The 22,234-nt window shown below is 50.0% G+C and overlaps 1 protein-coding gene across 1 annotated transcript in view; it reads left to right on the top strand.

Moving 5' to 3' along the window:
* Positions 1-22,234, top strand: part of cdh16 (cadherin 16, KSP-cadherin) — a 114,001-nt gene that overhangs the window by 16,616 nt on the left and 75,151 nt on the right. Inside the window, exons 4-7 of the mRNA XM_038806215.1 lie at positions 2,998-3,135; positions 6,275-6,413; positions 10,679-10,837; positions 17,649-17,845. Of these exons, the coding sequence (XP_038662143.1) occupies positions 2,998-3,135; positions 6,275-6,413; positions 10,679-10,837; positions 17,649-17,845 (633 nt within the window). The remainder of the gene's footprint in view (positions 1-2,997; positions 3,136-6,274; positions 6,414-10,678; positions 10,838-17,648; positions 17,846-22,234) is intronic.

A 22,234-nucleotide genomic window follows, 5' to 3' on the forward strand; every position in this document is an offset into this window, starting at 1 on the left:
CTCTCATTTGCCTGGATTGAACTCCATCTGCCATTTCTCTACCCAACTCTCCAATCTATCTATATTTTGCTGTATTCTCTGACAGTCCCTCTCGCTATCTGCAACTCCACCAATCTTAGTATCATCTTGCTAATCAGACCACCTATACCTTTGTCCAGATCATTTATGTATATCACAAACAACAGTGGTCCGAGCAGGGATCCCTGTGGAACACCACTAGTCACCTTTCTCCATTTTGAGAAACTCCCTTCCACCACTACTCTCTGTCTCCTGTTGCCCAACCAGTTCTTTATCCATCTAGCTAGTACACCCTGGACCCCATGCGACTTCACTTTTTCCATCAACCTGCCATGGGAAACTTTATCAAACGCCTTACTGAAGTCCATGTATATGACATCTACAGCCCTTCCCTCATCAATTAACTTTGTCACTTCCTCAAAGAATTCTATTAGGTTTGTAAGATACGACCTTCCCTGCACAAAACCATGTTGCCTATCACTGATAAGTCTATTTTCTTCCAAATGTGAATAGATCCTATCCTTCAGTATCTTGTCCAACAGTTTGCCTACCACTGACGTCAAGCTCACAGGTTGATAATTCCCTGGATTATCCCTGCTACCTTTCTTAAGCAAAGGGCACCTCACGGTAGCATGGTGGTTAGCATCAATGCTTCACAGCTCCAGGGTCCCAGGTTCGATTCCCGGCTGGGTCACTGTCTGTGTGGAGTCTGCACGTCCTCCCCGTGTGTGCGTGGGTTTCCTCCGGGTGCTCCGGTTTCCTCCCACAGTCCAAAGATGTGTGGGTTAGGTGGATTGGCCATGCTAAATTGCCCGTAGTGTAAGGTTAATGGGGGGATTGTTGGGTTACAGGTATATGGGTTTAAGTAGGGTGATCATTGCTCGGCACAACATTGAGGGCCGAAGGGCCTGTTCTGTGCTGTACTGTACTGTTCTATTAGCAATTCTCCAGTCCTCCGGGACCTCACCCGTGCTCAAGGATACTGCAAAGATATCTGTTAAGGCATCAGCTATTTCGTCCCTCGCTTCCCTCAGTAACCTGGGATAGATCCCATCCGGTCCTGGGGACTTGCCCACCTTAATGTCTTTTAGAATACCCAAAACGTCCCCCTTCCTTATGCCGACATGACCTAGAGTAGTTAAACATCCATCCCTAGCCTCAACATCCATCATGTCCCTCTCCTTGGTGATTACCGATGCAAAGTACTCATTAAGAATCTCACACATTTCCTCTGAGTCCACGCATAAATTCCCTCTTTTGTCTTTGAGTGGGCCAATCCTTTCTCTAGTTACCCTCTTGCTCCTTATATATGAATAAAAGGCTTTGGGATTTTCCTTAACCCTGTTAGCTAAAGATATTTCATGACCCCTTTTAGCCCTCATTATTGCGCATTTGAGATTTGTCCTACTTTCCCGATATTCCTCCAAAGCTTCATCAGTTTTAAGTCGCCTAGATCTTATGTATGCTTCCTTTTTCATTTTAGCTAGTCTCACAATTCCACCCATCAACCATTGTTCCCTTATCTTTTCTATCCATCATTTTCACAGGGACATGTCTGTCCTGCACTCTAATCAACCTTTCCTTAAAAGACTCCCACATTTCAAATGTGGATTTACCCTTAAACAGCTGCTCCCAATCCACATTCCCTAGCTCCTGCCGAATTTTGTTATACTTGGCCTTTCCCCAATTTAGTACTCTTCCTTTAGGACCATTCTCGTCTTTGAAATGAAATGAAAATGAAAATCGCTTATTGTCACGAGTAGGCTTCAATGAAGTTACTGTGAAAAGCCCCTAGTCGCCACATTCCGGCGCCTGTCCGAGGAGGCTGGTACGGGAATCGAACCGTGCTGCTGGCCTGCTTGGTCTGCTTTCTAAGCCAGCGATTTAGCCTTGTGAGCTAAACCAGCCCCAGTGTGGATGAACATTGAGATGTTTTATTTTTTGTAACAAGCACAGTAATTTGAGTGGAAACTGACTCCCTAAATTCTGTTTGTAGGACCTCATCCCGTTTTTTACCTATAGCGTTGGTGCCTATATGCACCACGACAACTGGCTGTTCACCCTCCCCCTTCAGTATGTCCTGCAGCCGATCTGAGACATCCCTGACCCGTGCACCCGGGAGGCAACATACCATCCGGGAGTCTCGTTTTCGACCACAGAAACGCCTGTCTACTCCCCTTACAATTGAATCCCCTATGACTATAGCCCTGCCAGTCTTTTTCCCGCCCTTCTGTGCAGCAGAGCCAGCCACGGTGCCATGATCCTGGCTACTACTGCCTTCCCCTGGTGAGTCATCTCCCCCAACAGTATGCAAAATGGTATACCTGTTTTGGAGGGAGATGACCGCAGGGGACACCTGCACTGCCTTCCTGCTCTTTCTCTACCTTTTGGTCACCCATTCCCTGTCTCCCTCACCAATCCTAATCTGCGGTGTGACCAACTCATTGAACATGCTATCCACGACCTCCTCAGCATCGCGGATGCTCCAAAGTGAGTCCATCCGCAGCTCCTGAGCCATCATGAAGTCTAACAGGAGCTGCAGCTGGACACACTTCCCGCACGTGAACACACTTCAGGGACTACAGAGGTTCAAGAAGGCAGCTCACCACCACCTTCCGAAGGGCAACTCGGGATGAGCGATAATTCCTGGCCTAACCAGCAACGCCCACATCCTTTAAATTATTTTTTTGAAAAGGGTCGGGAGGGAGTAGTGTGTTTGGGGCTGGGGGAGTGGGGGTGTGGGCTAGTGAATACAGGGTCAGGGGCAGGGGTTGGAGTACAGGTTTGGGGGCGGGGTGGTGGGTACAGAGTCGGGGGGCGGGGTGTGTTGTAAGGGGCCCGGGGGGGGGGGATATAGTCAACTAGGGGCTGAGTGGGGTGGGGTGGGTGGGGGTGGGGGGGGGGTGGGGGGGGGGGGGGGGGGAGGGAGGGGGATGACTAAAATTCTGATTAATTTTTAGCTAATATTCCTAATTTCAGATTGATACAGATGCTGTTGGTGAATTCAGAGTCTCACTCGTTGATGATTACAATGGAACGTTTGGGATTGAAAACCAAGATTTGCTCTTTGCTGTCAAGTCTTTTGATCGAGAAGAGCAGTCTTTGTATGAGCTGCAGGTATGTCAACTCACACAGTATGTACGTTTCTGCAGAGCCAAGGCCCATCAGCCAAAAGCACTACCCTGTATCACTGCTTCCATCGGTATTATCCATTCTGCTCCTAACAGGGAAGACAAATGGGAAAATTAAGGTGTTACCTCCAGGTAGAGAGTGATTCTACCGTAACATAATTAAAACATTGCTTTGCCCGATTCTCACTACGCCCCCCCTTCTCCTGCCAACTAACCAAACAATACAAGTATTTGAATCTCACAGTGAGGTGAGAGTGACTACCCTGGACATCAAAGCACCATCTGACTGAGTATGGCATCAAGGAGCCCTAGCTAAACTGGGGTCAATGGGAATTAGGGGGAAAACTCTCCGCTGGCTGGAGCCATACTTGGCACAAAGGAAGATGGTTTTGGTGGTTGGAGGTCAATCATCTCAGATCCAGGACATCACTGCAGGAGTTCCTCAGGGTAGTGTCCTCGGCCCAGCCATCTGCAGCTGCTTCATCAATGACCTCCCTTCCATTATTAGATCAGAAGTGGGGATGTTTGCGGATGACTGCACAATGTTCAGCACCATTCGTGACTCCTCAAATAATGAAGCAGTCCATGTCCAAATGCAGCAAGACCTGGACAATATTCAGGCTTCGGCTGACAAGTGATGAGTTACATTCGCACCACACAAGTGACAGGCAACGGCCATCTCCAATAAGAGAGGATCTAACCATTGCCCCTTGACATTCAATGGCATTCCTAACGCTGAATCCCCCACTATCAACATCCTGGGGGTTACCATTGACCAGATGTTGAACTGCACTAGCCACATAAATACTGTGGCTACCAGGGCAGGTCAAAGGCTAGGTTCCCCTCCAAGTCACTCACCACCCTGACTTGGAAATATATCGCTGTTCCTTCACTGTCACAGGGGCAAAATCCTGCAACTCCCTCCCTAACAGCACTGTGGGTGTACCTACACCTCAAGGACTGCAGCAGTTCAGGAAGGCAACTCACCACCACCTTCTGAAGGGCAACTAGAGTTGGGCAATAAATACTGGCCAACCACACATACTCATCCCAGCCAACAAGGTGGCACTGGTTGTGTTGGAGCGCGCCCATACAGCTGATGGGTCGGCTGGGGCCAGAGGGCACCCTGGGGGGTGGCCTGGGGGACACCTATATGACTCGTGGTCCTAAGTTCACAGTGGGCTGTCAGCGGTGTGCACAGCTGCCTGGCTGCCTTTTCGTCTGCGACAATGGTGTTCCGTGCCCGACCACCCCGACCCCCCCCCCCGGCCCTGGCAGAAGCTCCCCGGCCAGCGGCGCAGCGGTCAGCACATTATAGTGATGTTGGACACTTTCCCTACCCCCTCTCTCTCCCTCAGCAGCCGCCACGCAGGTTCCACGATAATTGAAAGCACAAGTGAACCTCGCCGTCGGAAACTCAGCCTATCGGCCCGGAGAATACCGGGTCGGTATTCTCATAATGATATGCAAACAATGTGGGGCTGGTTTAGCTCAGTTGGTTGGACAGCTAGTTTGTGATGCGGAGCGAGGCCAGCAGCGAGGGTTCAATTCCCCGTACCGGCTGAGGTTATTCACAAAGGTCACATCTTCTCACCTTGTCCCTCCCTGAGGTGTGGGTGACCCTCAGGTTAAATCACCACCAGCCAGCTCTTCCCCTCAAAGGGGAAAGCAGCCTATGGCCATCTGGGACTATGAACAGTTGTGTTTAAGACAAATGCAAGTTAAGTGAGTAAAAAGTAAAATCAATCCATGATAATCTGACTCCATGGAATTGGAGTGTCAGACGAGGGTTGGGGTTGGGTTACCCTCTTATCTCATTAGAGCTGAAACCACTGTTCTGTTGCCCAACGCAGTCTCCTCACACTCTGTGAGTTACTCCTCTACGCAGTCTCCTCACTCTCTGTGACAGTTACTCCTCTGCGCAGTCTCCTCTCACTCTGTGACAGTTACTCCTCTACGCAGATTCCTCTCACTCTGTGACAGTTACTCCTCTGCGCAGTCTCCTCTCACTCTGTGACAGTTACTCCTCTACGCAGTCTCCTCTCACTCTGTGACAGTTACTCCTCTACGCAGTCTCCTCACACTCTGTGACAGTTACTCCTCTACGCAGTCTCCTCACTCTCTGTGACAGTTACTCCTCTACACAGTCTCCTCACTCTGTGAGTTACTCCTCTACGCAGTCCCCTCACACTCTGTGACAGTTACTCCTCTACGCAGATTCCTCTCACTCTGTGACAGTTACTCCTCTACGCAGTCTCCTCACCCTGTGACAGTTACTCCTCTACGCAGTCTCCTCACTCTCTGTGACAGTTACTCCTCTACGCAGTCGCCTCACTCTCTGTGACAGTTACTCCTCTACGCAGTCTCCTCACTCTCTGAGACAGTTACTCCTCTACGCAGTCTCCTCACTCTCTGTGACAGTTACTCCTCTACGCAGATTCCTCTCACTCTGTGACAGTTACTCCTCTACGCAGTCTCCTCACTCTGTGACAGTTACTCCTCTACGCAGTCTCCTCACACTCTGTGACAGTTACTCCTCTACGCAGTCTCCTCACTCTGTGACAGTTACTCCTCTACACAGTCCCCTCACACTCTGTGAGTTACTCCTCTACGCAGTCTCCTCACTCTGCGACAGTTACTCCTCTATCTAGACCACTCATGATGTTTCCCTCACTGTCTGCAATGCTCAAGGGCAGAAGTATCATTGGGTCGACACAGTGGGAGGCCATTCATCCCACCTTGCCTGTACTGGCCCTTTGGTACAGCTATCCACGCCTCTGCTCTTTCCTCGCAGCCAATAACATTTCTCCCCCTTTCAAATATTTATAAAAAATCTTTTTGAAAGTCCCTATTAAACCGTTTCCCGCTGTACTTCAGGCAGGGTATGATCCCGGTCACAGCAGACTGGATAAAAAATGTTTATCATGTTACCTCGTCTTCTTTTCCCCGTTATCTGAAATCTGGTTATTGACCTTCCTGCCACGAGAACCATTCAGGACTGTGAACACCTCTATCAATCGCCCCTTTAGTTCCCCTGCTGTAAGCAGAGTCTACAGGCTTTATCCCGAGGTTGTTATAGTGCTTTCTAAAATTCTATTTTTCATTTTGTTTCTCTTTTGCCCCAGGTTAATGTTACAGACGCGGAGGGGAGACAGCTTGACGAGCCCATTTCTATGACAATCGTTGTTACCGATAGGAATGACAATGGTCCACTATTTCAGCAGGAGCTGTTTTTAGCAAGTGTGTACCAGGGGGCATCTCCAGGTAACCTCCAAACCCGACCTCAGAGAGAAAATGAAACACTGCAGGTTCTCTTAAACAGAAAATGCTCAAAGCAGCAGGGAGTCAGGGAGCATCAGTTTACAGAATTGGAAACTCTTCAGTCATCACGGCCTGAATCACCGAGAATAGTAACCAGCCAATGGCTCGAGGAATCGCAACAACTAACTTACCAGCCAATTAAGTGAGCAAAGCAACGTGGCTGTTCCACCTAACTAGCCAATCAGTTACTAAACTGAAACAGCCAGCAGCTCCTCCCAAACGCTCAACTAACTAACCTGACTCCTCCTGTTTAAACATTCCATTGTGGGCGTCACTGGGCTGGGTCAGCATTTGTTGCCCATCCCTAATTGCCCTTGAACAGAGTGGCTTGTTTGGCCATTTCAGAGGGTATTTTAAGAGTTAACCACATTGCTGTGGGTCTGGAGTCACATGTGGGCCAGACCGGGTAAGGACGGCAGATTTCCTTCCCTGAGGGACATTAGTGAACCAGGTGGGTTTTAACAACAATTGACATCTCAAATTTGCTCAATAAGTAACAATATTGTAAAGTTCCAGGCAAGCGACCATTCGGGAGCGATGGCTGTAATAAAACTCAAATTTACTATTCCGACTCCCCAAAGGGTCACCCGCACCCGATTCACACTCGGGCCTCGGCATTTATGTCCCAGAGGCCCCTGGTTTAAGGGGGGGGGTACTCTTCACCCCCCCCCCCCCCCCCCCCCCCCCCCCCCCCCCCCCCTCATCAAGGCAGATCGTACTCAGGAGAGGCCACAAGGATTCAGCTGGCAGATTCCATCCCCCCCAAGTCTGATACATCTTCCATTCTGACGGCAGGAGAGGGGAGAGATCCATAACCCACTTAGCTCGAGGCTGTCTCTCAAACGGCCGCTGTTCTGGGTCTGGAGGGGTGTAACGAACTGGGGAGCGATGTTTGCGGGTCGAATGGCTGGGTAGTTCCACTGAGCCCTGGGGTCACTATTGGGCCTGTTTCGACTGCTGTAGGCAAAGTCTCCATGCCAGACTCTGGGTCGGATGAGTCGACCCCCTGCATCTCCGAATTGAGGGGATCACTGGGTGTCACCCCACTGGGTTCCAGAGGAAGGGGCACCACTGGTCGTGGGGCTTTGCTCTGTCCTCGAGAACCTGGAAGGTTCAGCTGCGGAGGTGGGTCATGTGCAGATGTGATTCTTGTACTCGTAATCACTTCACCATGGTCGGCCCGGCCATCCATTCCCGTCGGCGGTGTGAAGTTCCAGGCAGGCCACCACGCAGAAGCGGCGGCTGTGACAAAACTTCAATTCATTATACCGGGGTTCCACAGCACCCCATTGGTGAAGTTTCAGATGTAGAAGTGGTCGCCTGCTAGAAATTCCCTGATGGATCTGGTTCGCTGCGTCCCGACCTGTTCCTTCCGGTCACGGATATTTCCCCGATGTCCGGCAAGATGAGGCTCAATCGCATGCATTGCCGACATCCCATTAACAGCTCCGAGGGTTCAGTGGTTAGCACTGCTGCTTCACGGGCCGAGGACCCGAGGTTAGATGGATTGGCCAAGCTAAATGGCCCTTAGTGTCCAAAGGGGTTGGGTGGGGTTGCTGGGTTACGGGGATGGGGTGGAGGTGTGGGCTTGGGTAGGGTGCTCTTTCCAAGGGCCGGTGCAGACTCGATGGGCCAAATGGCCTCCTTCTGCACTGTAAATTCTATGTCTATGACCCGGGTTCGATCCTGGCCCCAGGTCACTGTCCGTGTGGAGTTTGCACATTTGCCCCGTGTCTGCGTGGGTCTCACCCCCACAACATGAAGATGTGCAGGTTAGGTGGATTGGCCACACTAAACTGTCCTTTGATTAGAATAAAAATGAATTATGTACTCTAAAAATATAAAATATAGTTCCGAGGCCGCCACTCTGGTGGTGGTGTGCGGTGTGGTCCTGTTATAGACAAGGAAAGGGGCAAGGCAGGTCCCCGGGGAACTGGGCGTCTGTACCTGCATGCTGAGCTTAAACCGCTGCACTGCCCGTTCGGCCAAATCGTTGGATGGCGGGTGGTAAGGTGCAGTGTGTAATGGCAAACCCTGTTTTACTTTAGAAAGTCGGCGAAATCCATACTTGTAAAAGCTGTGCCGTTGTTTAATACCAGGACCTCGGGAAGTGTGAAAACAGTAAAGGTGTGTCGAGGCCACCCATTGGTTGCTTGCGAAGTCGCAGCGGTCACGCAATGGACGTCCATCCAGTTTGAATGCACCTCCATGATAAGCAGATACATTGCTCCTTGCAAAGGTCCCACAAAATCTACGTGGAGGTGGGACCATGATCGGGTCAGCCCAGCCACCCATCCTCGTCGCCAGTGTAAAGTCACAGGCAACCCACCACGCAGAAGAAGCTTAAGTTTGAACTGAGGGATAGGATAGAGGGGTTCGACAATTCATGGGTGTCATTCATGCATGCAGGTGCAGCAGGCGGTAAAGAAGGCTAATGGTATGTTGGCCTTCATTGCGAGAGGTTTCGAGTATAGAAGCAGGGATGTGTTGCTGCAATTGTACAGGGCCTTGGTGAGGCCACACTTGGAGCATTGTGAGCAGTTTTGGTCTCCTTCTCTGAGGAAGGATGTTCTTGCTCTCGAGGGAGTGCAGCGAAGGTTTACCAGACTGATTCCTGGGATGGCGGGACTGTCATGTGAGGAGAGATTGACTCGGCTGGGATTATTCTTGCTGGAGTTCAGAAGAACGAGGGGAGGATCTCATGGAGACTTATAAAATTCTAACAGGACTAGACAGTGCAGATGCAGGGAAGATGTTACCAAGGATGGGTGTGTCCAGAACCAGGGGTCACAGTCTGAGGATTCAGGGTAAACCGTGTCGGACAGAGATAAGGAGACATTTCTTCACACAAAGAGTGGTGAGCCTATGGAATTCATTACCACAGGAAGTAGTTGATGCTAAAACTTTGAATATATTCAAGAGGCGGCTGGATATAGCGCTTGGGGAGAATGGGATCAAAGGCTGTGGGGAGAAAGCAGATTAGGCTATTGAGTTGGATGATCAGCCATGATCGTGATGAATGGTGGAGCAGGCTCGAATGGCCAAAAGGCCTCCTGCTCCTATCTTCTATGTATCTATGTATTCATTATGTACTTTCAGGAATTTCGAACTGGAGGGGGGGGGGGGGGGGGAAGGGGGGGTTGGGAGGGTGGGGGAGGGAGTGTATATGTTAATGGTGACTATGGGTGATTTGCTGTTTGGGGATTTGATGGGAGGATGGGATTGTTGTTATTGATATGGGGATTGACCATTCCATTCGTTACTGCTTATTGTTTACTGTTGGTGGGTGTAAATTTGGGAGAAAATGTGAAAAAGGAGGCGAATAAAAATATTTAAAAAAAAAGAAAACTTAATTTATTATTCCTATTGTATTACACCTCCTAGTCCCTCTGGGTCTCCCGCGGATGTCCCACACTTGGGCCGGAGTATTTATGTCCCAGAGACCCCTTGGTTATGGGGTGGCTCTGCCCCCCTCATCTGGGGCCCTCATTAGGGGCTGGTTTAGCTCACTGGGCTAAATCGCTGGCTTTTAAAGCAGACCAAGGCAGGCCAGCAGCACGGTTCGATTCCCGTAACAGCCTCCCCGAACAGGCGCCGGAATGTGGCGACTAGGGGCTTTTCACGGTAACTTCAATGAAGCCTACTCGTGACAATAAGCGATTTTCATTTCATTTCATTTTCATTTCATCTGCGGAGATTATACTCAGGCGAGGCCACAGGGTAGAGGCCTCCAGGATTCCAGCAAATATGGTTCAACAATTAGTCGTCTAATTAAACTAACCGACTAGCCGACTTGTATCAAACAATCAACATAATGACGGGTCTAAAAAGTGAGTAAAATAATAATCCAACTGGACAACCAACCCCTCACTTAAACCAATCAGCAGACAGGCTGATCATTCCAAGTGAGTTAGGAATCAAATCTGCTTGATTTGTAGAGATGCATGGCCCTGAATTCCTGTCTATACAGTTCACCCAGGGAGTGGTGAGAATGTGGAACTGGTCACCATAGGAAGGGAGTGAGTGAGTGTCAAGACGTTGAAAGGGAAGCTGTGGAACCACGTGAAGGAGAAATGAATGGAAGACGATGGGGATAGATTGGGATGAACAGGGATGGAAGGTGACACGGGAGGTCCAACTGAGACCAGCTGGGTTGATTAATCTGTTTCTGTGCTCAAAATCTATCTGAACCTATTTTTTTGTTGCAGGATACCGGATTCTGTCCACACCAGCCACTGATCTGGATGACCCCTCGCTGCCCAGCGGTGAACTGCGCTACAAAATCATCCGGCAGGTTCCGACACAGCCCCGTGATAAAATGTTTGTGATTCGTCCCCGGAATGGTGACATTTTTCTGACTTCTAAAGGTGTGGTTTTTCTTTCACTCTCTCTCTCCCTCTCTCTCTCATTCTTGCTCTCTCTCGCTCTGTCATTCTCTCTCTCACTCTCTTCTTCTTTCTCTCTCTCTCTCTCCCTCTCTCTCTCATTCTTGCTCTCTCTCGCTCTGTCATTCTCTCTCTCACTCTCTTCTTCTTTCTCTCTCTCTCTCTCACTCTCTCATTCCCTTTCTCATGCTCTCCCTTGCTCTCTCATTCTCTCTCTCTCTCTCTCTCTGTCTCCAGACGGGTGCAATGGGAAACTCCCCATTGGGGAATTATTCCACCGACCCATCGCCCTCGGCGTCCCTGCGAATGATCCTTCAACAAAACCCTCGGAAGCCCAGTGGGCCCCTGAAAAGGATCAGTGAGGAATTCTGGTTCGATCCTATCCACTGGGGCTGGTTTAGCACAGTGGGCTAAACAGCTGGCTTGTAATACAGAACGATGCCAGCAGCGTGGGTTCGATTCCCGTACCGGCCTCCCCGAACAGGCGCCAGAATGTGGCGACTAGGGGCTTTTCACAGTAACTTCATTGAGGCCTACTTGTGACAATAAGCGATTATTATTACTTTGATTCATTTTCAATGCTCCCAGAGTTTCAGGCAACAGGGGAAGTAAGAAAGCTACACAAGGCATTGAAGGTGATGTCGTGGTCAAGCCACTGGACTAACAACACAGAAGTCTAGCTTCAGACTTCATAAATGCAGGTTCCAATCCCATCAAGGCAGCTGGTGCAATTCAAATGTAATTGATTGAAAGTTAGTCTCAGTTACAGCAACCCTGAAATTATTGCCAATTGTTGTAAAATCCCACCTGGTTCATGAATGTCCTTTAGGGAAGGAAATCTGCCGTCCTTACCTGGTCTGGCCTACATGTGAATTGCGATCCACAGCAATGTGGTTGGCTCTTACCTGCCCTCTGAAATTGTCTGGCAAGTCACTCAGTTCACATGCTATGAAAGAATAAAAAAGATGAGGGTAGATGACCAGACGCCTGGTGAAAGAGGTAGATTGTAAAGAACATCTTATGGGAGGAGAAGGTGATAGAGAAGTGGAGAAGGTTCGCCCCAATCTTCAGCTGCTTCATCAATGACCTTTTATCATAAGGTCAAAGTGGGGATGTTTGCTGATGACTGCACAATGTTCAACACCACTACTCATGGGGGTCACCATCACCAACAGTCTGTCCTGGTCCACTCATGTTGATGCAACAGTCAATAAAGCTCAACAACGCCTCTACTTCCTACGGAAGGTAAAGAAATTTGTCATGTCTGCATCGACTCTCACAAACGTCTACAGATGTGCCAGAGAGAGCATCCTATCCGGCTGCATCGCAGCCTGGTATGGCAACTGCCCGGCCCATGATCGCAAGTGTTGTGAACTCAATCCAATGTATCACACAAGCTTGCCACCCTCCCATTGGCTCTATCTACACTTCCCGCTGCCTCAGGAAGGCAGACAGCATTATCAGAGACCCCTCCCACCCAGGCTTTGCCCTCTCCAGACCCTTCCATCAGGCAGAAGGTGCAGAAGTCTGAAGACCTGCACATTCAGACATAGGAACAGCTTCTTCCCCAACAGCTACTAGACTCCTCAACGACTCCCCTTCGGACTGATCTGTTCCCTGTAAGAACAATATTCACAACGCCCTATGCTGCTCTTGTTTTGCCCTTGTTCCGCACTGTAACCAATTGCTATTTGTTGATGTACCGTTTGTCAATGTTCTCTGTCGATTATTCTTTTTTCTCTACTATTTACATACTTTGTACGTTCCCTAGGCTGCAGAAAAATACTTTTCACTGTACTTCGGTACATGTGAAAATAAATATCAATCAATCAATCACTTGCAATTCCTCAGATACTGAAGCAGTGCATGTGGCACAGTGGCACAATGGTTAGCACTGCAGTCTCATAGCTCCTGGGATGCAGGTTCAATTTCCGGCTTGGGTCACTGTCTGTGCGGAGTCTGCACATTCTCCCCGTGTCTGCGAGGGTTTCCTCCGGGTGCTCCAGTTTCCTCCCACAGTCCAAAGATGTGCAGGTTAGGTGGATTGGCCAGGCTAAATTGCCCCTTTGTGTCCAAAAGATTAGGTAAGGTTACCGGGTTAAGTGGATAAGGTGGAGGCGTCTGTCTCCTACGTGCTTTATACTCATTTTCCCGTTCTGCAATTCGCTGCGGTCGATGTTCAGCAAATGGATCATACTGCTCATTTGACTGTGGTATATCATTCAGTAATGCCACTGGTACATCATATCCAGGCTTCTTCTGGCCAAGCAAAATTGGAGACGAATAGCCATCATCATCCTCTTCTTGCTCATTTGCAGGAATTGATGTCATATATCCTCCATATTAAGTAGGATGCTCTTTCCAAGGGTCGGTGCAGACTCGATGGGCTGAATGGTCTCCTTCTGCACTGAAAATTCTATGATGCATGTCCAAATGCAGCAAAACCCCCATACCCAGGCTTGAGTTGGCAAATGGCAGGTAACAAGTGCCAGGCAAGGGCCACCTCCAACAAGAGAGGAACAAACCATCACCCCTTGTCATTCAATGGCATGACTATCACTGAATCCCCCACTACCAACATCCAGGGGGCCACCATTGAAACTGAACTGGACGTGTCACATATATGCTGAGGCTATAAGAGCAGGTCAGGGTCTGGGAATCCTGCAGTGGGCAACTCACCTCCTGACTCCAACCTCCCCCCCCCCCACCCTCCCCACAAGCCTGTCCAACATCTACAATCAGGAGTGTAATGGAATACTCTCCATTTGCCTGGATGAGTGCAGCTCCAACAACACTCAAGAAGCTCAACACCATCCAGGACAAAGCAGCCCTGCTTGATTGCTCCCCCTTCCACAAACATTCACTCCCTCCACCACTGATGCACAGTAGCAGCCGTGTGTACCATCTACAGGATGCACTGCAGTAACTCATCAAGGCTCCTTAGGCAGCAACTTCCAAACCCACGACAGCTATCATCTAGAGGGACAAGTGCAGCAGATACCTGGGAACCCCACCACCTGGAGGTTCCCCTCCAAGTCACTCACCACCCTGACTGGGAAATATATTGGCCGTACCTTCACTGTCACTGCAGCAACATCCTGGAACTCCCTCCCTAACAGCACGGTGGGTGTACCTACACCTCATGAACTGCAGCGATTCAAGAAGACAGCTCACCACCACCTTCTCAAGGGTAACTAGGGATGGGCAATAAATGCTGACCTGTCCAGCGACGCCCACATCTCGTGAACAAATTTTTAAAAAAATTCCCGAGTTTGGCTCCCAGGTGCGGAGGCTGTGACCCCACAATGGGGGAGGGATGAAAATCGAGGATGCTCAAGAAGTCGGGATTGTGGTGCTCAAATCTCTCTGAGGACATTTACTTGTGTTTTTGTATCTGCGTAACTTCCCTGGCAAATCAAACAAACACTTCTTAATGTGTGAATGAAGAATTCCTCCTCGCTACCTGTTGTCCTTTTATCTTTTACTAATTTCCATTTATCTTTCCTGAATTTCGTATTATCTATAACATTTGGGGCGGGATTCTCTCAGCCCAGGCTGGGCCGGAGAATCACCGGGACGGGCGCCAATCGTGCGACGCCACCCCGATCTGTCGATTCTCCGGAGAGCGGAAAATCAGCGCCATTGGCGCCGGCGCGGTCTATGCGCCCCCCCTCCCCCCCGCCCCCGCCCTCCGGGATGGGGTGAGCAGCCGCGCCGTCAACGTGTGCTCTTATTCAGTGAATTCAGTGATGTCCAACCCCGGGGGGGGGGGGGGGGGGCTCCGCTGTGGCCATTCCCGCCATCGGCGGGCTGGCCTCTCGGGCCGGGGGTCTCTTTTGTTTTGCGCCGGCCCCTGTAGCCCTACGTCATGTTGCATCGGGCAGGCACGGAGAAGGGAGACACTGCGCATGCGCGCATTGATGCCGGTCCCACTGCGCATGCGCAGACCTGAGGCGCCCATCTGACGCTGGGATCAGCAGCTGGAGCGGTGTAGGTCGCTCCAGTGCCGTGCTGGCCCCCTGTAGGGGTCAGAATCGCTGCTCCTGGGGCATGTTGATGCCGTCGAGAAACGCGGCGACGTTTACGACGGCGTCAACACTTAGCCTCAGGATCAGAGAATCCCGCTCGGTACGTTTTCTGTGTCCCAGTGTTGTCTCCTTTCTACATCTTTCTCTAAGCTGTAAAGTTTGAGATGTTCTAATCTCTCCACATTGCTCCATCGTGCAGGCCAGCCCCCCCCCCCCCCCCCCCCCCCCCCCCCCCGTTCTCTAGCCTCTGGCAGACCCTTACTCTGAGTTCCACCTTTCTCCCCACTCCCTGGGGAGTGAGTTCCCCCATTCTCACCATTCCCTGGGGAGTGAGTTCCCCCATTCTCCCCACTCCCTGGGGAGTGAGTTCCCCCATTCTCACCACTCCCTGGGGAGTGAGTTCCCCCATTCTCACCACTCCCTGGGGAGTGAGTTCCCCCTTTTTCCCCACTCCCTGGGGAGTGAGTTCCCCCATTCTCACCACTCCCTGGGGAGTGAGTTCCCCCATTCTCCCCACTCCCTGGGGAGTGAGTTCCCCCATTCTCACCGCTCCCTGGGGAGTGAGTTCCCCCATTCTCACCACTCCCTGGGGAGTGAGTTCCCCCTTTTTCCCCACTCCCTGGGGAGTGAGTTCCCCCTTTCTCCCCACTCCCTGGGGAGTGAGTTCCCCCATTCTCACCATTCCCTGGGAAGTGAGTTCCCCCATTCTCCCCACTCCCTGGGAAGTGAGTTCCCCCATTCTCACCACTCCCTGGGGAGTGAGTTCCCCCTTTCTCCCCACTCCCTGGGGAGTGAGTTCCCCCATTCTCACCATTCCCTGGGGAGTGAGTTCCCCCTTTTTCCCCACTCCCTGGGGAGTGAGTTCCCCCATTCTCCCCACTCCCTGGGGAGTGAGTTCCCCCATTCTCACCACTCCATGGGAAGTGAGTTCCCCCATTCTCCCCACTCCCTGGGAAGTGAGTTCCCCCATTCTCACCATTCCCTGTGAGGGTGAGTTCCACATTCAACCTCTGTTCCACACTCACTATTCATCCCAATTAGTCTGTCCTGATACTTATACTTCACATAATAATAATAATATTTATTAGTGTCACAATAATAATAATAATCGCTTATTGTCACAAGTGGGCTTCATTACATGCCAGCTGTTTAGACCACTGTGCTAAACCAGCCCCAAGTAGGCTTACATTAACACTGCAATGAAGTTACTATGAAAATCCCCTAGTCGCCACAGTCCTGCGCCTGTTCGGGTACACAGAGGGAGAATTCAAAATGTCCAATCCACCTAACAGCACGTCTTTCGGGACTTGTGGGAGGAAACCGGAGCACCCGGAGGAAACCCACGCAGACACGGGGAGGACGTGCAGACTCCACACAGACAGTGATCCGAGCGGGAATCGAACATGGGGCCCTGGCGCTGTGAAATGATAATGCTAAACACTGTGCTACTGTGCTGCCGAAGATCCTCCATCTGTTCATCCTTCCCTCAGTTGATGCTTAACCCCCATCCCAGCAACACTCCTGCCATCAGCTGACCTGGGATTAACCTGTGTCTGATATTCGGGCCTCTCCACTGGAGAAAGTTCACTTGACAAACCTTTTAATGAAATCCCAACATTGGCAAGAACATGACCTTCACTGAATAAGAAAGCACAGAACTGCAGCCAGACATGTAATACAATCCTAACAATCGCCGCAGTTACATGGCACCTTATCAGAGTGAAGCAATTTGCTGTTTTACACAATGAATTAGTCTTGCAGTGTGCTTGTGTGATAGAGGAGCAGGAGGTGAGTCATCGCTCCTCCGAATAGCTGTTAAAATGATGTCTATTCAATAGTCGCTGACAGTTGTTAGAATGACATGTTGGTACGATCAAAGTTGGAAGGTGTGACATTTGGTCCCATTGAGCAGGCAAAATGCTTTGTTGATGTAAAGAAACGGAGGTTGGGCATATGCTGAATCTTTCTCAATAAGATAAATGTTGGCTTTTCACTCCATTCCCCTGTTCTCTCCAGCTAAATCAATTGAGCTATTGTTTGTTCAGCTCTCTATGACACACTGTTTACTAACCAATGCCTCAACCTCATTTCGAACCTTGAGAGGCCCTTCACCTCTCTGCTGGACCCTGCTCCAAAATGTACACTCTTTTTTTGAATATGTTCCTCTTCCACATGTCCCACTCATAACCAGGGGGCTGCAATCTGTAACACAATAGACCACCAGCTAATCTGGAGCAGTATTTCCCTCCTTGATGACCCAATTTCTATTCCACTGTGTCTTTAAGATCAGGAACTTTTTATAACAGGCAGGCGATCTGCTCCACAGGAATCAGAGGAAACAGCACAGCTTAGAGGGATACCATTCAGCCTACCAAGTCTATACTAGCCCTGTTCAAGAGTAGTTCAGTTAGTCCCATTCATTCACTCTTTCCCGTATGGCTGCAATTTTTTCACCTTTGGCTATTTATCCAATTTACCTTTCAATGGCGACTATTGAATCTGTATCCATTGCCCTATCAGTACATTCAGATCATATCCACTCTCTGTGTTGAAAGGATTTTCCTCATTTCACTGCAACATTTTTGCCAATCCCCCTGTGCCCCCTCGGCATTGATTGACCTTCAGCCAATTCAATTTTCTCTTTCTCTGCTCTGTCTCGTCTCGTGATTTCAAACTCCTCTATTAAATCTCCTTTTAACCTTCCGCGGAATGTTGCCGGTTTCCTTCCTGCAGAAGATGTAACGTTTTTGCGTCTGGTATTCTAGGTGCTGAATTGTTGGACGCAGGTTTGGTTAATGAGTATACCCTGTCTGTGCAAGTTAAAGATATGGGTGATCTAAATCAGGGCTACTACACCCACGTGGACGTCATAATCACCGTTACAAAAAACCTCTGGGTCCGTCCTGATAATGTCTCTGTGCTGGAGAACCACAAAGGGCCGTATCCTCTCCCGATCTCAAAGGTAAGGAACTTGTCAGTCGAGCTGGAATACCGAAAGGAGGACTTGCCCTGATAGGGGGGGGGGGATTCTCTCAGCCCGGGGCCAGGCCGGAGAATCCCTGTGACTGGCGCGGATCGTGCCACTCCGCCCCGATGCCGGCACGCGATTCTCCTCTCTGGCTGGGGGCCTCGTTTCTTCCGCGCCGGCCCCTGTACTCCTCGGCCATGTTACGTCGGGGCCGGTGTGTTGAAGGAAGCCACTGCGCATGCGCGGATCCCGCGGCGCCCAGTTCGCACCGGGATCAGCAGCTGGAGCGGCGTGATTGGTGCCGTGCTGGCCCCCTGTAGGAGCCAGAATTGCCGATCCTGAGGCCGTGTTGGCGCCGTCGTAAAACTCGATGCCGTTTCTGACGGCGTCAACACAGGACCGCAGAATCCCACCCATGGTGTCTGTCAAATTTTGGGATTTGATAGAGATATTTCCTCAGTTTCAGCCTCCCTGGTGTCATAATATCCACTCATAGAACATAGAACATAGAACATAGAACATAGAACATAGAACATAGAACATAGAACATAGAACGATACAGCGCAGTACAGGCCCTTCGGCCCTCGATGTTGCACCGACATGGAAAAAACTAAAGGCCATCTAACCTACACTATGCCCTTATCATCCATATGCTTATCCAATAAACTTTTAAATGCCCTCAATGTTGGCGAGTTCACTACTGTTGCAGGTAGGGCATTCCACGGCCTCACCACTCTTTGCGTAAAAAACCCACCTCTGACCTCTGTCCTATATCTATTACCCCTCAATTTAAGGCTATGTCCCCTCGTGCTAGCCACCTCCATCCGCGGGAGAAGGCTCTCACTGTCCACCCTATCTAACCCTCTGATCATTTTGTATGCCTCTATTAAGTCACCTCTTAACCTTCTTCTCTCTAACGAAAACAACCTCAAGTCCATCAGCCTTTCCTCATAAGATTTTCCCTCCATACCAGGCAACATCCTGGTAAATCTCCTCTGCACCCGTTCCAAAGCTTCCACGTCCTTCCTATAATGAGGCGACCAGAACTGTACGCAATACTCCAAATGCGGCCATACCAGAGTTTTGTACAACTGCAACATGACCTCATGGCTCCGGAACTCAATCCCTCTACCAATAAAGGCCAACACACCATAGGCCTTCTTCACAACCCTATCAACCTGGGTGGCAACTTTCAGGGATCTATGTACATGGACACCGAGATCCCTCTGCTCATCCACACTACCAAGAATTTTACCATTAGCCAAATATTCCGCATTCCTGTTATTCTTTCCAAAGTGAATCACCTCACACTTCTCCACATTAAACCCCATTTGCCACCTCTCAGCCCAGCTCTGCAGCTTATCTATGTCCCTCTGTAACCTGCAACATCCTTCCGCACTGTCTACAACTCCACCGACTTTAGTGTCGTCTGCAAATTTACTCACCCATCCTTCTGCGCCCTCCTCTAGGTCATTTATAAAAATGACAAACAGCAACGGCCCCAGAACAGATTCTTGTGGTACGCCACTCGTAACAGAACTCCATTCTGAACATTTCCCATCAACTACCACTCTCTGTCTTCTTTCAACTAGCCAATTTCTGATCCACATCTCTAAATCACCCTCAATCCCCAGCCTCCATATTTTCTGCAATAGCCGACCGTGGGGAACCTTATCAAACACTTTACTGAAATCCATATACACCACATCAACTGCTCTACCCTTGTCTACCTGTTCAGTCACCTTCTCAAAGAACTCGATAAGGTTTGTGAGGCATGACCTACCCTTCACAAAACCATGCTGACTATCCCTAATCATATTATTCCTATCTAGATGATTATAAATCGTATCTTTTATAATCCTCTCCAAGACTTTCCCCACCACAGACGTTAGGCTCACCGGCCTATAGTTACCGGGGTTATCTCTACTCCCCTTCTTGAACAAAGGGACCACATTTGCTATCCTCCAGTCCTCTGGCACTATTCCTGTAGCCAATGATGACATAAAAATCAAAGCCAAAGGCTCAGCAATCTCTTCCCTGGCTTCCCAGAGAATCCTAGGATAAATCCCATCAGGCCCCGGGGACTATTTTCACCTTGTCCAGAATTGCCAACACTCATGTATATAATGAGATGCAGACAGGCAGTGATTGTCACACAAATGACCAGTAAGCACACAGCACAGTGCAGCCAATCACCAGACAGGACACTACCACTATAAAGCCAGAGGGCACGAGGTTTCCCGCTCTCTCGGGACCCAGCCACTGAGACAGTCAGAGTCCACGAGCTAGCCAGTGCAAACACCATGCGGTAACTAGTAAGTCTGGCCAGGCTGCTACAAGGTCTCCAGTCAGATCAGTATAGTGTCAACCCACAGCTGAATATGTTTATCAGTTCTATCGTTCAATAAAACCGTGTTGGATCTTCTCCAGTGTTAGACGTCTGTTTCTAGCTTCCCTGCATCGAGTGAAGTCCACATCGAACCAACCTGCCTAACACATCAACAAGGACCTCCAGTCCCTTTCTGTCTGAAATGCACCCTTCCTTGCCCAATGTCTAGATAAGCAGTAGCAAGGCCCAGGGATTGAGCGCCCTCCAAATACCAGCTACCAGAAGGTGCTGCCGTCGGATTCTCCTTTTCATCAGAAGCAAAGAATGTTGATTCTGTTCAAAAAGGATTCATCAATAATTCCCCTGCATATGCCGAGGGGGGGGGGGAGGGGGGGGGGGGAGTGGGGGGGGGGGGTAAGGGAGAGGGTGAAGAATGGAGAGCTGTGGAGGTCGAGGAGATGAGGGGTGAGAAGGAGAAGGTGAGGGTCAGGGGGAGGGTGGGGGTCAGGGGGAGGGTGAGGATCAGGGGGAGGGGGAGGAAAAGTAAGAAGCGCGGTGTGGGAGGTGGTTGGGTGGGGGGGGGGGGAGTGTTCTGAACTCCAATATAAGCCAGATAAGCTGTAATTTGTCTAGTCATGAGTCGTTTTGTCATTTTCTGAAACAGAATCTCAGTGATAGTGATCTGCATTTAAATATAGCATCCGGCAGAGGTAAGTCAAGAAGCTGAGCTAATTTAGGACTGAAAATTCAATAAAGTATTTATTTTTCGAGACAGAGATGGTATAATTATTTACAGCTTTGTCAAGGAAGCATTGATCAGCGATGGGATTTCTCCTTTATAGGGTTTGTTATTGTAAAAGTAGAGACAAAGCCAGCTTCAGCGAGCGAGGCTTGTCTCAATGTTCTGGTATTTCTATTTTATAAACATTTGGAATTACCTGCTGCCTGGATTGTAGACATCAAACTACCCCCTGTCCCCTTGACTAAAATCACTGCTTCTCCCTTCCTCTCCCCCCTGCGTCCCCTCTCACTTTCTCCACATTGTGTGTCTCTTTAAAGTTTGCTCTCTCTCTCTCTCTCCACTCCCCCTCTCTCTTACCCGTCCACACAACCTTAGAATTGAATAACTTCTCTTTGGAAGTATTGGTCGCTCAGTCTCGGGAGCCAAACAGTTCAGTAATGATTGGGGGTGTTAATTGGGGGATTGAGGGTGATGGTTGAGGGACTGGGGGATGGATTGACGGTGATGGTTGAGGGACTGGGGGATGGATTGAGGGTGATGATTGATGGATTGGGGGATGGATTGAGGGTGATGATTGATGGATTGGGGGATGGATTGAGGGTGATGATTGAGGGACTGGGGGATGGATTGAGGGACTGGGGATGGATTGAGGGTGATGATTGAGGGACTGGGGGATGGATTGAGGGTGATGATTGAGGGACTGGGGGATGGATTGAGGATGATGATTGAGGGACTGGGGGATGGATTGAGGATGATGATTGAGGGACTGGGGATGGATTGAGGGTGATGATTGAGGGACTGGGGATGGATTGAGGGTGATGGTTCAGGGACTGGGGGATGGATTGAGGGTGATGATTGATGGATTGGGGGATGGATTGAGGGTGATGATTGAGGGACTGGGGGATGGATTGAGGGTGATGATTGAGGGATTGAGGGTGATGATTGAGGGACTGGTGATGGATTGAGGGTGATGATTGAGGGACTGGGGGATGGATTGAGGGTGATGATTGAGGGATTGAGGGTGATGGTTAAGGGACTGGGGGATGGATCCAGGCGACAGAATTTGAGGATTGTGGGGCTGCCCGAAGGAGTTGAAGGGCCGAGGCCGACTGAGCATTTTGCCGCGATGCTGGCGGAACTATTGGGGGAGGGGGAGGATCCCTCCCGATATGAATCGGGCTCATCGGTCGGGGAGGCCGATGTACAAAAGGTGAGTGAGCCGCAAAGGGTAGTGACTCTGTGAAGGAGAAGGTCCTGTGCTGGGCCAAGCAGAAGCGGGTGGTGCAGTGGGCTGGAGCTGGTATACGTGTAT

This window comes from Scyliorhinus canicula, chromosome 9 (genome assembly GCF_902713615.1).
Source record: "Scyliorhinus canicula chromosome 9, sScyCan1.1, whole genome shotgun sequence".
NCBI classification, from domain to species: Eukaryota; Metazoa; Chordata; class Chondrichthyes; order Carcharhiniformes; family Scyliorhinidae; genus Scyliorhinus; species Scyliorhinus canicula.